The following is a 17,285-nucleotide window of genomic DNA, read 5'->3' as shown; positions in this document are numbered from 1 at the left end:
AACAGCAGGAGCCTATGGCTCCCTCCTGCTGCTCTCGGAGACTCCTGTGAATACAGGAAGAGAGAGCAGTGCTGCTAAAGCCAGGACAGTGCTGGATCAGTATCGGAGTCAGGATTAGGGATGGGGGGGGCAGTTAGTGGGGTGTCTAAAGCAGACCTTCCCCCTTCTCCACTACTTTCCCTCCACTCCACCCCTACTTCCATCCTCTATACATTTTGTGCTTTTTTTTTACATTTTTTAAGCAAAAATGTTTTGCCCCGCCACCCCATGCCATGAAGTGCACCCTGAGATATGCACGTCACATATCCCAGGAGGCATAGCCTTCTAGGGGGGCGGGCCTGTTAGCCCGTCATTGGGAGGCCCACTCGCTGAACCAGGAAGAGCCAGTGGGCCTCTCGATGAGAAAGAACATGGCGGCACAGGACAGAGCTGTAGCCGGGCATGAGAGAATCTCAATGGGACAACACTGGATCCACTAGATAGGTGAGTATCTGAAATGTGACAATCAGGGCCCAGGGTCAGTAGGGGGCCCCATGAGATGCCCCTGGTACCTTTTTCATAGGCTTTTTTGAGTTTGGGCAAGGACACAGGAGCCCCATGATCCCCTATTGCCCGGGGGCCCCATGAGTTGTCAGTCCGCCCCTGGTGACGATACCAACTTAAGGTAAACAGGGATGAAAAAAAAATGGGGGAGTGTGGAGGAGATCCACTTTAATGCAGGAAATGCATTAAAGAGTAACTTCACAAAAAGGCAGGAAAACTATTGGCATATCTAATCCATCATGACCTTAGATCCCCAGTTGTGGTCTCCTTATGTACTTAGGACGGGGACCTCATCACTGACCCTCAATTGGTTGTAACAGAATTCAGAAAGTTTTGCTTTATACTATATACCTCCCATGTGCATTACTCTACGGACACCACAAGAGCCTATCTTACCTCATTACACTTCCCCAAATTAACACCTGGCCAAGTAGCCATGTTGGAAGCCCCTCTCACGATAGATGAGAGTGCAATGGCGGTGTCTAAAATGGCCTCTGCGAAGGCCCCTGGCTTGGACGGGCTACCACTTGAATTCTATGCCTCATATTCTAAATGTATCCTGCCGCACCTACTTACATTTCATAATGCTAAAGAGTAACTCTACGAAAAGGCAGGAAAACTATTGGCATATCTAATCCATCATGACCGTAGATCCCCAGTGGTGGTCTCCTTACAAACTCAGGACGGGGACCTCATTACTGACCCTCAACTGGTTGCTGCAGAATTCAGAAAGTTTTTCTCTAAACTATATACCTTCCAAGTGCATTACTCTACGGAAGCCACGAGAGCCTATCTTACCTCATTGCACTTCCCCAAATTAACACATGACCAAGTAGCCATGTTGGAAGCCCCTCTCATGGTAGATGAGATTGCAATAGTGGTGTTTCAAATGGCCTCTGCGAAGGCCCCTGGCTTGGATGGGCTACCACTTGAGCATGCTGGGGGGTTTTTTTTGACCCTGATGAAGTCACGTGCTGAACGTGACGCAACACGTCAGTACGTTGGGAGGAGCTTCTGTTAACGCGGTGACATCTTTTCCGGCGTGATGGCCATATTGGATCTCCCTGTTGTATTACCCATGCAGTACACCCATAGCATGCGGTAGGAAGCTGGATTGAATCATTACTAATGTGAGTGGAACTCTACCTGTATCTGTTTATTGCATAATAAAACTGGTTGCACTATGGAGGGTCTCTGTTTGTGTTTCACTATGACCCTGGGAGGAGCTGGCTGCTAGTCTGGTGGATGCTGGAGGTGGAAGGCGAAACCCAGAGAGGATTCCAGTCTGATAGGATCGTTTGATCCTTAAAGTGTGCTGGCCCTGTGTGGTCTAAGTAAGGAGGTTAGGGGGCATTTTGGCCGTTAAAGGATTGGCACGTGTGAATCACGCACACTGCACACTGTTTTTTGCATGAAGAGTGGAGTGGGAAGATTACCATAAAGCATTGAATTATATTTTTTATCAATTGTTTGGACTTTTTTTGCAACTGAATATTGGTTCACTTATTTTGAGCACTGTACGTTTTTTGCCACTATATTGTTTTATGTTTATATTTGTCACCTTTTTGCACTAGATATTCCCTATGAGGGATTACACGCATGACACTATTATATAATTATACTCCTAGGGGGTGTATATTGAGTATATTTATTGAGTATATTTATTGAGTTTATTTATTGTATCACCTTTTCACTGGATACTTATATATATATTATTTATTAGCGCTGCACTGTTTATTTAATTGATCATTCACTTATTTTGGGTATAATTTTAGTGCCAGCAGCTTTCTTTTAAGGTTAGGATTCCATATAAGTGCAGGAGGTCTTTTGAAATTATTTGTGTTTTTTTTTATTTTTTTGTTTTTTTTAAATAAAAATAGACAAAAAAAAATGTCAGTCCTTCAGCAGGTTGTACAGATGTGCAACTCTGCAGGTAGTTTAAGGGGACCCCCAAGGCATGATATTTAAAGGAATGTTTCTTTTTTTTTTTTTTTTTTTATTTTACTTTAAGCAATGAAAAATGACTGCCCCTTTAAATACGGTGCTTTTTGAAAAACATTTTCACTGATTCGTGTCTCTCAGGGCAGTACCCGAATCCCCATAACTCTTTTATGGCCAGTAACTTGCAGATAAGCCTTCAAAATTAGCACTTTTGAATTTACAAGTTCGAGTCCCATAGATTTGCTTTAAATTCGAAGTCGTGGTCAAACATTAATTAGATTTGAATATTCGACTGTGAACCAAATGGGGGGTGCTCGGCCCATCACTAATCCAGACAAGGGCTCTGCAAAAAACTTAGTAAATTGGGTCCAAGTGCTTGTTTGTAAATGACAGAATCTCTTTAATTGCTGCCTTCCTTTAAATGATCCGGCAGTTATACAAGAAGATGTTGCAGAAGTGTGACACGAAGTGCTTATCGCAGCAAAAAGCATCAAGCTTGGCGCACGGCTGGTCTGTCACATAAACCCGGAGTGTAACATGCCAGGTTCTGGCAGCCAGTTCATGTAATTAGCGTAACCCAGTTTGATGAGGCTGTTGCAGGCTCCTTATTGATCTCTCCTCCCTCCCGCTGCAGACGTTGTGTATGTGAAACCGCTGGGCTTCACGCTTCGCTATTAATAATACAACGCTGTTCATATTTTAATGGCCTTGTTTCCACTAAGTTTGTGCAAACTTGTTTGCAAGTCCTCCCATTGTATTGAAGCACGGGCGAGAAAGGGGGCCATCTGATTTTTAGGTCCCACAATGTAAGGGACTGACTAGGGACAAGCGAAATGGGAGTTTCAATTTCCCTGAAATTTTAGCGAGATTGCATTTTGGCGTAATACTTCACAGTCGAAGGGGAGGTTAAGGTGGTTTTTGTTGGATTTAACCCTTTCTGACTGAATGTATGCACACATGTGGCCTTATTGAAGTGGGTCTTCCTCTCTGGGGCTGCATATTTGCGTACCTGTGTTTATGCTGGGAGCGTACGCAGCAACATGCACAGAGACTGAGCTGTCACTGATATCACTGGGTCTTGTCCTAACAGTGGGGCGCTGGGAAGACTCTCGATCACATGATTGCTGTGATAGCCTGTGATTGACTATCACAGTGATAATAACTATACAGCCTGCTCCTGTGTTCTTTCACCTCTTAAATGGAGAAAAAGATACGTTGTATACTAGAGGTGAAGAATGTCAACAAAAAGATATATTATATACTAGAGCAGAAAAATGTCAACAAAAAGATACATTGTATACTAAAAGAGAAGAATGACAACAAAAAGATACATTGTATACTAGAGGAGAAGAAAGTCAACAAAAAGATATATTGTATACTAGAGGAGAAGAATTACAACAAAAAGATACATTGTATACTAGAGGAGAAGAAAGTCAACAAAAAGATACATTGTATACTAGAGAAGAAGAATGACAACAAAAAGATACATTGTATACTAGAGGAGAAGCATGCCAACAAAGAGATACATTATATACTAGAGGAGAAGCATGCCAACAAAAAGATACATTGTATACTAGAGGAGAAGCATGCCAAGAAAGAGATACATTGTATACTAGAGGAGAAGCATGCCAAGAAAGAGATACATTGTATACTAGAGGAGAAGCATGCCAAGAAAGAGATACATTGTATACTAGAGGAGATACATTATATACTAGAGGAGAAGCATGCCAACAAAGAGATACATTGTATACTACATTGTCAAGGCTTAATTGAACAAGCTAAAGGTAGAAGCTGAATGGCTACCATGCACAGTTGCACCAGATTTTGCACTCTCCAGTTTTAGTAAATCAACCTCATTGCATACTAGAATAATGTCAACAAAAAATACATTGTGTATGTTGTACTAGAGCAATGATCTTCAAACTGTGGCCCTTTGATTGCTTTTATCCAGCCTTTGGGGCACTGTTTCATCCATTGACACCAAAGATGGGGTACAATTCCCCCCCAATGAGACCAACGATGGGGCACAATTCCCCCAATGAGACCAATGATGAATCACAATTCCTCCCAATGAGACCAATGATGAGGCACAATTCCTCCCAATGAGACCAACGATGGGGCACAAATTCCTCCCAATGAGACCAATGATGGGGCACAATTCCCCCAATGAGACCAATGATGGTGCACAATTCCCCCCAATGAGATCAATGATGGGGCACAATTCCTCCCAATGAGACCAATGATGGTGCACAATTCCCCCCAATGAGATCAATGATGGGGCACAATTCCTCCCAATGAGACCAATGGTTGGGCACAGTTCTCCCCAATGAGACCAATGATGGTGCACAATTCTCCCCAATGAGACCAATGATGGTGCACAATTCTCCCCAATGAGACCAATGATGGTGCACAATTCTCCCCAATGAGACCAATGATGGTGCACAATTCTCCCCAATGAGACCAATGATGGTGCACAATTCTCCCCAATGAGATCAATGATGGGGCACAACTCCTCCCAATGAGACCAATTGAGGCAGAATGGTGAGGCACAATTCTCCCCAATGAGACCAATCATGGTGCACAATTCCCCCCAATGAGACCAATGATGGTGCACAGTTCCCCCCATGAGGCCAATGATAGGGCATTGTTTACTCCCACTGATACCAGGACATTTTCTACTCCTGATGGTCATGGTCCGGCCCCCCTAAGGTCTGAAGGACAGTAAACTGGCCCTTTGTTTAGAAAGGTTTGAGTCCTCTATACTAGAGGAAAAGAATGGGAACAAAATAGATGCCTTGAGGGGAATTTATCACAACTGGAGCAGACAGAATCTGTAGCAGTTGTGCATGGCAACCAATCAGCTTCTAGCTTCAAACTTGTTCACTTAAGCTTTAAAAATTAAAGGTAGAAGCTAATTGGTCGCCATGTACAGCTGCAACATTTTCTGTCTGCTCTAATTTTGATAAATTACCCCTATTGCATACTGAGGTAGACAAATGGAAACAAAACGATACATTGTATACCAGAGGGGGAAAATGTCAACAAAAATACATTATATACCAGAGGGGGAAAATGTCAACAAAAATACATTATATACCAGAGGGGGAAAATGTCAACAAAAATACATTATATACCAGAGGGGGAAAATGTCAACAAAAATACATTGTATACCAGAGGGGGAAAATGTCAACAAAAATACATTATATACCAGAGGGGGAAAATGTCAACAAAAATACATTGTACACTAGAGGGGGGAAATGTCAACAAAAATACATTGTATACTAGAGAAGAATGGAAACAAATAAACACAAAAAAGTTGTGCAAAATAAACAAATAAAATAAAGATAAAATAACTAGATCAGTGTTTGGGTCAAAGGTTATGGTCAGGGGTCAAAGGGCATGGTCAGTGTGTTTTTAGGTTTCAATTTTTTTGTGTCAGTGTCAGTTAAGGGTCTATGTAGGAAAAGTTCACTGAACACGTGACACATCCATACAGCTCCGATTGAAATCGACTATATTCCGTGTTACAGAACGATCTTATATGATCATTAGCGCCATCTCATGGCCATAATGTGGTATTAGTCAATCAGGAAAAATAAATGGCCACTAGATTGTGCTTAGGATCATACGGGGTATTTCTATAACACAGAATACGGCATCTTTCATTGGAGCTGTGCAAATGTGTGTCTGTGTGTCACATTTGTTCAATGAACTTTGTATGCATAGCCCCCTTAGCAGTTGCCGGGACAAGGTCATCTAAATCCCAGGGCCAGCATGCCAAACTGCACCCCCCCCCCCCAGATGTATGAGCCTTATGCAAAAGTCCCCCTTAAAAAATCAAGCACTAATTTGCATGCTTACTCCCTAAACATAAATCCCCCCTCCTCCCAGTACAAATCCTCCCCCAGCTGCAATCCCCCCTCCCAGCACAAATACCCCCAACACAAATGCTCCCCCATCAAATAAGAAAACCCCTCCTAGCACAAATCCTCCACCCCTCAAATTTCCCCTCCAAGTACACATCTTTTCCCGCACTCCAAATCCCCCCTCCCAGCACAAATTCCCCCAACACAAATGCCCCCCCCTCAAAAAAAGAGAACCCCTCCTAGCACAAATCCTCTACCCCTCAAATTTCCATTCCAGCTACACATCGTCTACCCCACTCCAATTCCCCCCTCCCAGCACAAATTCCCCCCCAATACCCCCTCCTAGCACAAATCCTCTACCCCTCAAATTTCCCCTTCAAGTACACATCTTTTCCCCCACTCCAAATCCCCCCTCCCAGCACAAATTCCCCCAACACAAATGCCCCCCCCCCTCAAAAACAAACCCTCCTAGCACAAATCCTCTACCCCTCAAATTTCCATTCCAGCTACACATCTTCTACCCCCCTCCAAATCCCCCCTCCATGCACACATTCCCCTCCAATACCCCCTCCTAGCAAAAATACCCTCAAAAAATGTTTCTCTCCTAGCACACTTAACCCACAATCATCCCTACAAATCCCCCCCCCCCCCCAAAAAAAAATATAATTCCCCTCCAAACACAATTTCCACCTCCTTGTCATATAACCTCTTCTAGTACAAACCCCCCAGATCCCTCCTTCTAGCAAAAATCCTCTTCCCCATCCCCCTCTGAACACAAATCCCCCTAAATCACCACACATAGCACCCCCCCCCAAAAAAAAATGTCCTCTCCTAGATCAATTCTTACCCCTGCCTCCCCCAAATTCCCCCTCCTCCAGTTCGAGTCTCCAAAAAAAAAACAATTTATACTCACCTAGGTGGATGCAGCATCGATCCGATTCTGCATCTGTACCCTTCTGCCTCTACACTGAGAACTGAATGATCAAATGACACTGATCGCTCAGTTCTCCCCTCCACTCTGAGCTCAGTTGCCTGGGAGCACGCTGAGATGCTGAACCAACTGCCAGTTCAGGCTTCTGGGCAGATCCTTACTATAAAGTTGGAAATGAACCAGAGCCTGGACTGGATGAGTGATGTCAGCTGTAGACATGTGTGGTTCATTTTGTTCCACATCGGAATTTAGGTGAATATTTCATGAGATTTCATCTGAAATTTTAATCAAATTCAAAATCAAAAACAAGAATAGAATAAAATATAATAGGAAATAAAAGAAAGAATAGAGTAAAAAAGAATAGAAAAGAAAAAAATAGAAAAGAATGGAACAGAATAGAAAATAAAAGAATAGAATAGAAAAAAATAGAATAGAATATAGCCGCCCAAAATTTGAAATTTTTTAAAAAAATATAACAGAATAGAATAGAATAGAGAAAATAATAGCATAAAATAGACTATAACTGTCTTTCAAATGGAATACATTTGAATAAAATAGATTAGAAAACAGAAGAAAAGAAAAAAATAGAATAGAAAAACAATAGAATAGAATAGAACCATCTTCCGAAATGCATCATTCGAATGGAATACATTTTAATTTGAATAGACTAGAAAAGAAAAGGATAAAAAAAAAAAATAGAGCAAATTAAAAAGAATTTAACCGTCTTCAGAAACTCAAATTTCAAATAGAATAAATTTGAAACTTTTCGATTTAACTGAATTTAAATAAATTCAACTGAATTTGGAAAATTCTAATCGAATTCAAATAAACGAAATGAAACAAATTCTGAATATGAATTAACCGCTTCCTGACTGCCCTATAGCAGAACTACTGCTACAGGGCTGCAAAAACTCTTGTATATATATACGTGATTTAGCATTTCCGGGTCGGGGGCACGCGCATGCACCGTGTTGCCATTGGCGGCTACAGATGTCGATCACCGGGTCCCGGCTGGAGATTCCCCGCTGGCACCCAGCGATTGCCAAGGATCACTGACGGGGGAGAGGCCTGTGTGTAAACAATACAGATCTCTCTCCTGCCAGCAGTACCATGCTGCTGTGTATTTCTCTGCACAACAGAGAAACTCTCCCAGTGACCCATCCCATGCTTGCTATGGGATTCAGGAAATGCACTCTCTCTCTCTCTCCAACCTCTGCACTTGCCCTCTTCTCCAGGGGCCCCTCTACACACTCTTTTATAACTCCAGGCTGGATCCCTAGGCGCTCTGTGCCAGAGGTCCAGTCCCAAAGAGTGGAGAACCAGTCGCTAGTGGAGGTGCCAAGCACTTAACGCCCTCCACTAGCAGAGAAACCATCATCCCTGCCAGTCACCCATCTCCTGACTGGTTGGCTGCTTTGCATGTGACACAATTACTGTAGCCCTTAGCAATGACATTAACTCCTACTGGACAGTACTCTGTGTATTAGACCCATGTATTGCATCTTCCTCTAGCTCAGTCCCCTTGTTGTGTTGCAAGCCCTGTTCTTTTTTGTTTTTGTGCTTGTTATAAGTCAGTCGCTACAAATACTGCTCACATGTACCATCCTTTCACGTCTCGGTGCCGGCATCTCAACTGTGGGCATTGCGGGTGTCCCCCGCTCATGCCCAAGTCGCGCTTCACCTCCTGAATTGTCTAGCAGTATTCTGGGACCTGAAGTGTCCCATAAGTCTGTTGGGGGAAGGACGGGGGGGGCGAACTTCTGGCTCAGTAATTCGTGGCAAACTGAGCAGGAAGTGGGAGAGTGGGTACCTGTCAAAGCCAAAAGTGTCAAAAGTGGCAGGGGGGGGGGGGGGAGGCAGACAAGCAGAACTTCCCCTTTTGGGTGGAACTCTATTTTAAGAGATTTCAGACCAGTCAAAGCAGGAAAACGATCAAAATCCTTTACTGAGGTCGTTGCTGAAATCAGTACAGTTCTCACAGAGCAGTTTCAAAACAATTCCTGTACAGAGCTCTTCTAACAATCCATCAGGAAAAATGAAGGAGGAGCGGCTGCAGGGCTGCTGTTAGAAGCCATGGGGCCCCATGCATCCAACCTGACAGGGACCCCTTCTAAAAATTTTACTATATCTCAGTTATGAATGAACACAGCGAGTGACCAGTACTGATCACTCACTGTGTTCGTTCAGAAAAAAAGGAAGGGGCTGGTAAATGTGACATATTTCCCCCATTCTCCAACCTGAAGGATCCAATTGTGTGCTTGCAGCTGTCGGTGGAAAGGAGAGGAGCGAAGCCAGCAGCACTGGAGTGGTGGGAGCACACAAGGGGGCCTGGGCAGTAGAGGGAAATGGTGCACAGGGAGGGTGATGGGTGCACAGGGGGGTGAATTACTGGAACCGACCCCCTGTATGGCTCTCTCTGCAGAAGCAGGGGATCAGTTCCAGTACTCACTCCCCCTCCCCATGCCAATCACCCTCCCTGCCCACATCTGATTCACCAAGATGCCTGGGCTCCCCTGCTGGCCTGGGCCCCGTGCAGTAGGACTGGAATGGGTTTACTGCCCTGCTTCCATTCTCCGCTCCCTTGCTCCACTGTGCCCAGGACAGCTTCCCACCCCTTGTCCCAGCCCTGTCTACACCCCATCATCCAGATGCACATCCAGAACCGCTGGTCTATAGCCAGTACCGGGACAGGTTCGTTTAGCGCCTAGAGGAAGGATGCGGCAACTGCGCCCCTTCCTTACTATTAATGCATGTCATAGAATGGGTTTACTGCCCTGTATCCATTCTCCGCTCCCTTGCTTCTCCTTGCCCAGGGCATCTGCCCCTCCTGCCCACCCCTTGTTCTGGCCCTGTCTACACCCCATCATCCAGATGCACATCCAGAACTGCTGGTTTATAGCCAGTACCGGGACAGGTTTGTTTAGCACCCAGAGCAAGGATGCAGAACTGCGCCCCTTCCTCACTATTAATGCATGCCATAGAATGGGTTTACTGCCCTGTATCCATTCTCCGCTCCCTTGTTCCTCTGTGCCCAGGGCAGCTGCCCCTCCTGCCCACCCCTTGTCCCAGCTCTGTCTACACCTCATCATCCAGATGCACATCCAGAACCGCTGGTCTATAGCCAGTACCGGGACAGGTTCATTTAGCACCCAGAGCAAGGATGCAGAACTGCGCCCCTTCCTCACTATTAATGCAATGCCCTGTATCCATTCTCCAATCCCTTGCTCCTCTGTGCCAAGGGCAGCTGACCCTCCTACCCACCCCTTGTCCCGGCCCTGTCTATAGTGCAAATCAGGGGCAGACTGACTATTTGGGAACTCGGGCACTGCCCGAAGGCCGGGGTCAGTAGGGGGCCCCATGAGATGCCCCTGGTACCTTTTCATAGGCTTTTTTGGGTGTGGTTTGAGTGTGGGTGAGGACACAGGGGCCCCATCATCCCCTATTGCCCGGGGGCCCCATGAGTTGTCAGTCTCCCCTGGCGCAAATACTGCCTAATAATATAGAACCATTTATTCCAAACTGTATACAGCTGTTTCAGGCCTTTTAACCATCATCAGTGCAGTGGCTTCTATAGGGTGGATACTGGGACCCAACGAGACAGGATAATAACCACACAGGTTGCGGTGAGAAGGGGCTAAAACAAATGAGCCATAAAAAATGTAGTTGTATTATTTGTCCACTAGATGCCGCTGTGGTAGTCAGAACGTTTCTTCCATAGGAACCTTTGTTCAGAGCCTCATTTCCAGCCCGGTGACTGTCCTCAAACTGAAGTTTCAATCACATTGGAAGGTGAGCAGCTGTTCTACATTGTGTCTGTATGGACCTATCGTTTCCTGCATGTGCAGCGTCATAGTTTGTGAGAACTACAATCCCCAGCATGCTATGCTAGCAACTGTGGGGCCTGTAACTCCCTAATCGCTGCAAAGCCGCATAACTTTGCTATTTAAAGCTGACCTCCAGGCGAATCAAGCCGAACACACGGACGAAATACAAATATTGTGGTGGTTTTACCCGCTAAAAGATTTGTATCTCTGACCATCCAGTCCTGAGATTTACACAGCTCTGCCACACAGCACAGCGCTGTCTGGCAGGGCAGGAGAGCTGATGCTTCTCTGCTGTGTTCTGCTACCGAATGCACATTAATTACACAGGTTCTGTGGCTGATCAACCACTTGCCCTCCAGAGGATTTATCCCCTTTCCAGGCCATTTTTTGCATTACGGTGGCGTTTTACTTTAACTGATAATTGTGCTGTCATGCAACGCTGCACCCAAATGAAATTTATGTCCTTTTTTTCCCCACAAATAGAGCTTTCTTTTGGTGGTATTTGATCACCTCTGCATTTTTAATTAATAGCACATATCTGAAGGTGATGCAGGGGGATCCTTGCACTGCAGATCCTCAGGTACAGCTCTAACCTTTTATTGCCACCTGTGGTCCATTAGGGAATGTTCCCTTTTCAGATCACAGATCTACAGATAGAATGAAGCAGAACCAAGAAGATCTTTGCAAGGCAAGTTATCAGGTACAGTTTCCTCACCAACAAGGAAAACAGTAAGTAGCACAGTAGTGGCATCATCTGATAATTGGTGGGGTAATGATAAAGGCAGAGTAAGCACAGATACACAGAATGGATGGATGAAGCAGAAGCAGGGAGATCCTTGAACTGCAAGTCCTCAGGTACAGCTTCTCCTCCAGCAAGGAAACTAGTGATCAGTACAGTAGTGGCATCATCTGATGACTGTTGAGGTAATGAGAGAGGTAGAGCAAGCACATATCAACAGAATGGATGAAGGTGATGCAGGGAGATCTTTGCACTGCACATCCTCAGGTACAGCTTCCCCTCCAGCAAGGAAACTAGCAATCAGTACAGTAGTGGCATCATCTGATGACTGTTGAGGTAATGAGAGAGGTAGAGCAAGCACTTATCAACAGAATGGATGAAGGTGATGCAGGGAGATCCTTGCACTGCAGATCCTCAGGTACAGCTTTAACTTTTTTGCCATCTGTGGTCTATTGGGGAGATTTCCCTTCACAGATCACAGATCTACAGATAAAATTATGCAGAAACAGAGAGATCTTTGCAAGGCAGGTTGTCAGGTACAACTTCCTTACCAGCAAGGTGAACAGAGAGCAGCACAGTAATAACATTATCTGATAACTTGTGGGGTAATAAAAGAGGTAGAGCAAGCACAGATCCACAGAATAGATGGATGAAGCAGATGCAGGGAGATCCTTGCACTGCAAGTGCTCAGGTACAGCTTCCCCTCCAGCAAGGAAACTAGTGATCAGTACAGTAGTGGCATCATCTGATGTCTGGTGAGTTAATGAGAGAGGTAGAGCAAGCACATATCAACAGAATGGATGAAGGAGATGCAGGAAGATAAGATCCTTGCACTGCACATCCTCAGGTACAGCTTTAACTTTTTTGCCACCTGTGAGCTTCCCCCTCCAGCAAGGAAACTACTGATCAATAGAGTAGTGGCATCATCTGATGACTGGTGAGGTAAAGATAGAGGTGGTGGAAGCACAGATCAATAGAAAAAAATGAAACAGGTGCAGGGAGATCCTTGCACCGCATATCCTCAAGTACAGCTTCCCCTCCAGCAAGGAGAACAGTGACCAGCACAGTAGTGGCATCATCTGATAACTAGAGAGGTAATGATAGACGTGGAGCAAGCACAGATCCACAGAAAAAATGAAGCAGGTGCAAGGAGATCCTTGCACTGCAGATGCTAAGGTACAGCTTTCCCTCCAGCAAGCAGAAAAGTGAGCAGCACAGTAGTGACACTAGTGGTCAGAGGCAGCAGCGTCTTAGCTGATCTCAAACTGAAGATCTACAGCTACGAGGCTACAGACCAGGAGTGCCTAGGCACAGGAATTGCTGTGCTATATTTCATGAGGAATCGAAAACAAAAAGTAAATCTTTCAGGGTACTGTATAGGCACAATGAACAGTTCAAGATGTTCCCTTCCCTTCGGTTCACTTTAAGTCAGGGTATTCATAAGCAGGGCTCATCATAAAGTAACAACTGTTTAACTAGTTGGTTAACAATTGCTACTTATAAATGGGTGAGCTTTGCTGTAGGTGTATGCAGTGCTGTCCTGTGATAACAACAGAGTCTAAGACTGCCATGGACTCTTCTGTAGGGTCAGTACCTGAGGTAAGTGGTCTAGAGGCATTCTAATCCTTTGAAGATGTGTTGTATATTTATTTATTTCAGGTACTTATATAGCGCCGTCAATTTACACAACGATTTACATATATATTATCTAAGGCCCCTAACCCTCAAGGGGCGTACAATCTAAGGTCCCTAACCCTCAAGGGGCGTACAATCTAAGGTCCCTAACCCTCAAGGGGCGTACAATCTAAGGCCCCTAACCCTCAAGGGGCGTACAATCTAAGGTCCCTAACCCTCAAGGGGCGTACAATCTAAGGCCCCTAACCCTCAAGGGGCGTACAATCTAAGGTCCCTAACCCTCAAGGGGCGTACAATCTAAGGTCCCTAACCCTCAAGGGGCGTACAATCTAAGGTCCCTAACCCTCAAGGGGCGTACAATCTAAGGTCCCTAACCCTCCAGGGGCGTACAATCTAAGGCCCCTAACCCTCAAGGGGTGTACAATCTAAGGTCCCTAACCCTCAAGGGGTGTACAATCTAAGGTCCCTAACCCTCAAGGGGCGTACAATCTAAGGTCCCTAACCCTCAAGGGGTGTACAATCTAAGGTCCCTAACCCTCAAGGGGTGTACAATCTAAGGCCCCTAACCCTCAAGGGGCGTACAATCTAAGGTCCCTAACCCTCAAGGGGCGTACAATCTAAGGTCCCTAACTCACATTCATACATACATACTAGGGCCAATTTAGACAGGAGCCAATTAACCTACCAGCATGTCTTTGGAGTGTGGGAGGAAACCGGTGCACCCAGAGGAAACCCACATAGACACAGGGAGAGCATGCAAACTCCAGGCAGGTGGTGCCGTGGTTGGGATTCGAACCATCGACCCTAGTGCTGCCAGTCGGAAGTGCTAACCATTTAGCCACTGTGCTGCCCCAGTATAGATATTGCTTCTGAAATTGAGAAGCTGGGAAAGCCTAAGGCTACATTCACACTAGCCTTGTTAGCAAGCGGCAGGCAGGCATTTGGGAAGCGTTTTTACCGTTTCCCAAACGCCTGTGAAAATTCTGCATATTGCAGCACATGGTGCTGTTTACACGGGAGTGTTAGCGTTGCGTTGCGGCAAAATGAACGCCTCTGGTCCAGGGGCGGACTGACAACTCATGGGGCCCCCGGGCAATAGGGGATCATGGGGCCCCTGTGTCCTTGCCCAAACTCAAAAAAGCCTATGAAAAAGGTACCAGGGGCATCTCATGGGGCCCCCTACAGACCCCGGGGCCTCGGGCAGTGCCCGAGTTTCCAAATGGTCAGTCCGCCCCTGCTCTGGTCGAGTGAGGAGGAATTGAAGCCTGCTAGTCAAGTCTATGGTGCTGCTCTGCAAACGCCCGGCCGGCGTTTGCGGTGCGGTTGCGACGCGGTTGCGGGGCATTTGCGGAGCGTTAACACCATTCAAACTTCATTATAGGGATTTGTGGGGCGTTTTTAATGCTTGGCAAATGCCTAGCAACTGCCGCTAAACCGCAGACGCGGCGTTTGCGGAGCGTTAAAAAACACTCCGCAAACGCCAGGCCAACGCTTGTCAAACGCTATAGGGGCGTTTGGCAAGAGTTGGAAAAACAGTCAAGTGTGAACGAGCCCTAAAGTTGAAGTAGATCTACTTTTTTTTTTTACCGCCTGCTGCAGTCACATAATTGTCCTGCCGTTTAGAATATCCCATGTCCTTCTTGAAGAAATCTTCTTTTCTGGGATGCCCGGTCCTCTTCACAGCTCTGAACGTCCAGCACTGCTGCGGCTAATAGCATTGGGCATATTTGAAAGTAAGGAGCGAAGAGCCGGCAACTCGTCCTTCCGAAGAATTACTTTATTACATCGAGTAGAGTGAACAGGTAAGACTACTTACGCATTTCGGCAATACGCCATGTGGCTTTGATGAAGACTAATTGCTGAAACGCGTAACGAAGTTTTACCTGTTCACTCTACTCGATGTAATAAAGTCATTCTTTGGAAGGACAAGTTGCCGGCTCTTCATTCCTTATTTTCTAGTTGCTAAAAAGAAAACAAATGCGGCCGTCACATCTAAGAATTGGTAAGCTGCAAAATAATAAATGTTGGCTTTTGGCTTTAAATGTATCTAAACCTCAGAAATTTGTAATCTATTACAGTTTTCCAGTCTGTAGGGTGACAACACTGACTCACTGTGCCATATCAATGAAGCAGCAGCGTTGTCACCCTAGGACAGAAAATTTATTAGGACTACTGAACACCCTCCTTCCCAATCATATCACTACAGCATAAAGGGGAGGTGTTCTGTAGTCCACGGACTATACTCATCACTTTATATTGACCCATGTCTATGGTTTGTTTCACAGGAGGCCTCTGATATGGTTTGTCTGCATGTCTTACGGACTCTCCTCCCCTCTACGGCCCGAAGTTTGATCCGTCACAACAAAATCGGCATCCGCAACACCTCAGGCATGTCTGCTGGTAAGAGCTGGTATTTGTTCTGAGCGATGACACTCGCCCTCCAGAAGATTCCCCCCCCCCCTTCCTGACCAGGCCATTTTTTGCGTTATGGAACTGCGTTACTTTAACTGACAATTGCGCGGTCATGCAACACTGCACCCAAATTAAATTTACGTCCTTTTCTTCCCCACAAATAGAGATCACCTGTGTGTTTTTTATTTTTTGCACTATAAACAAAAAAACACAGACAATTTTGATTAAAAAACAATATTTTTGACTTTTTGCTATAAAACATACAGTAAAAAATTTACAAAATCTAATTTCCTCATAAATTTAGGCCAAAATGTATTCTGCTCCGTGTGTTTGCTAAAAAAAAATACCAATACGTGTAAATTAATTGGTTTACATGAAAGTTATAGCGTTTACAAATGGCGGTATATATACTGGAATTTTTTTTTACTAGGAGATAAGTGTGACGGGAGTCACTTTGGGTGGGGGGCCCATGGAACACAGCTCACTTTGGAGAGGTGGGGAGACCCCTGTCTCAGCTCCCCATATCCCTATTATGTGTAAGTCACCCTGTGCCTGGTAGGGATACAGGGTGATCTGTCCTAATATTGGGGTGGAGGGTTGTTGATTGTTTTATGCCATGTGGTTGCATCCCATTTTTCTATTGTGTGTCTAGCTTGGGAGCAAACTATTATGGGATGTATGTGTTTGTTTGTATTGGCTTGGTGGGGGGGGGTGTCTCCAGCGGCCCTCCCTCCTGATGGGACTGTCTGCTGGTGTGAAGTTTGAATACATGTGTGTCTCTTGTTGCTGGGTGTAGATTGCCCCGCCCTGTGTCCTTGTGCAGGGAGGGCGGACTGCCCCCTGGGTGTATATGTCTTGTATCTATATTCAAATAAAGTAGTCTACTTCCTGGTTTACTTCAAGATTGGTGTCGTCTAGTCTTGTGTGGTCAGCTGTGGTGTCTGTTGTCGGTGTTCGAACGGGGAAGTGGTAGTCTAACAGAAATACCCAAGTCTGGGGTCAGTTCAGTTACAATAAGCTACAGTGCCATAGCTGTAAACTTCCTGACAATGTTGCGCACAGTGGACACAGGAACATTAAGATCTCAGGAGATGTATCCTTTGGATTGTCCATGCTTTCCCACAATTTTGTGTTCTCAAATCCTCAGACAATTATTTGCTGCTCTTTCTCTTCTCCATGCTCCATGTGGCACACAGAGACACACAACAGAAAGGTTGAGTCCATTTTTCACCATTTTAACTGGTTGCCGGTGTGATTTCTTGTCACTTGTTAATTGCTACAGGTGAGTTTAATTACAAATTACAGGAACATCACAAACTTGGAATACAATTATTTCTTATAATTTTGAGAAGGCGCCAATAATTTTGTCCAGTCCATTTTTGGGGTTTTGTGTG

General features: G+C 45.2%; 1 protein-coding gene across 2 annotated transcripts in view; it reads left to right on the top strand.

Moving 5' to 3' along the window:
• Nucleotides 1-11,008: 11,008 nt before the first annotated feature.
• Nucleotides 11,009-17,285, top strand: part of DGLUCY (D-glutamate cyclase) — a 44,770-nt gene continuing 38,493 nt past the window's right edge. The window contains exons 1-2 of one of the 2 annotated variants that reach the window (XM_089655711.1): nucleotides 11,009-11,070; nucleotides 15,765-15,879. In XM_089655711.1, the coding sequence (XP_089511837.1) occupies nucleotides 15,777-15,879 (103 nt within the window). In that variant the 5' untranslated portion in view covers nucleotides 11,009-11,070; nucleotides 15,765-15,776. Of the gene's footprint in view, nucleotides 11,071-11,146; nucleotides 11,806-15,764; nucleotides 15,880-17,285 lie in introns of those variants that run through there. The other variant, XM_089655710.1, reaches the window with a different exon arrangement.

This window comes from Staurois parvus, unplaced genomic scaffold (assembly GCF_062004578.1).
Source record: "Staurois parvus isolate SC_StPar_1 unplaced genomic scaffold, SC_StPar_1.0 ptg000863l, whole genome shotgun sequence".
NCBI classification, from domain to species: Eukaryota; Metazoa; Chordata; class Amphibia; order Anura; family Ranidae; genus Staurois; species Staurois parvus.
Note: the sequence above shows the minus strand (reverse complement) of the source record. Positions and strands in the feature narration are given on the sequence as shown.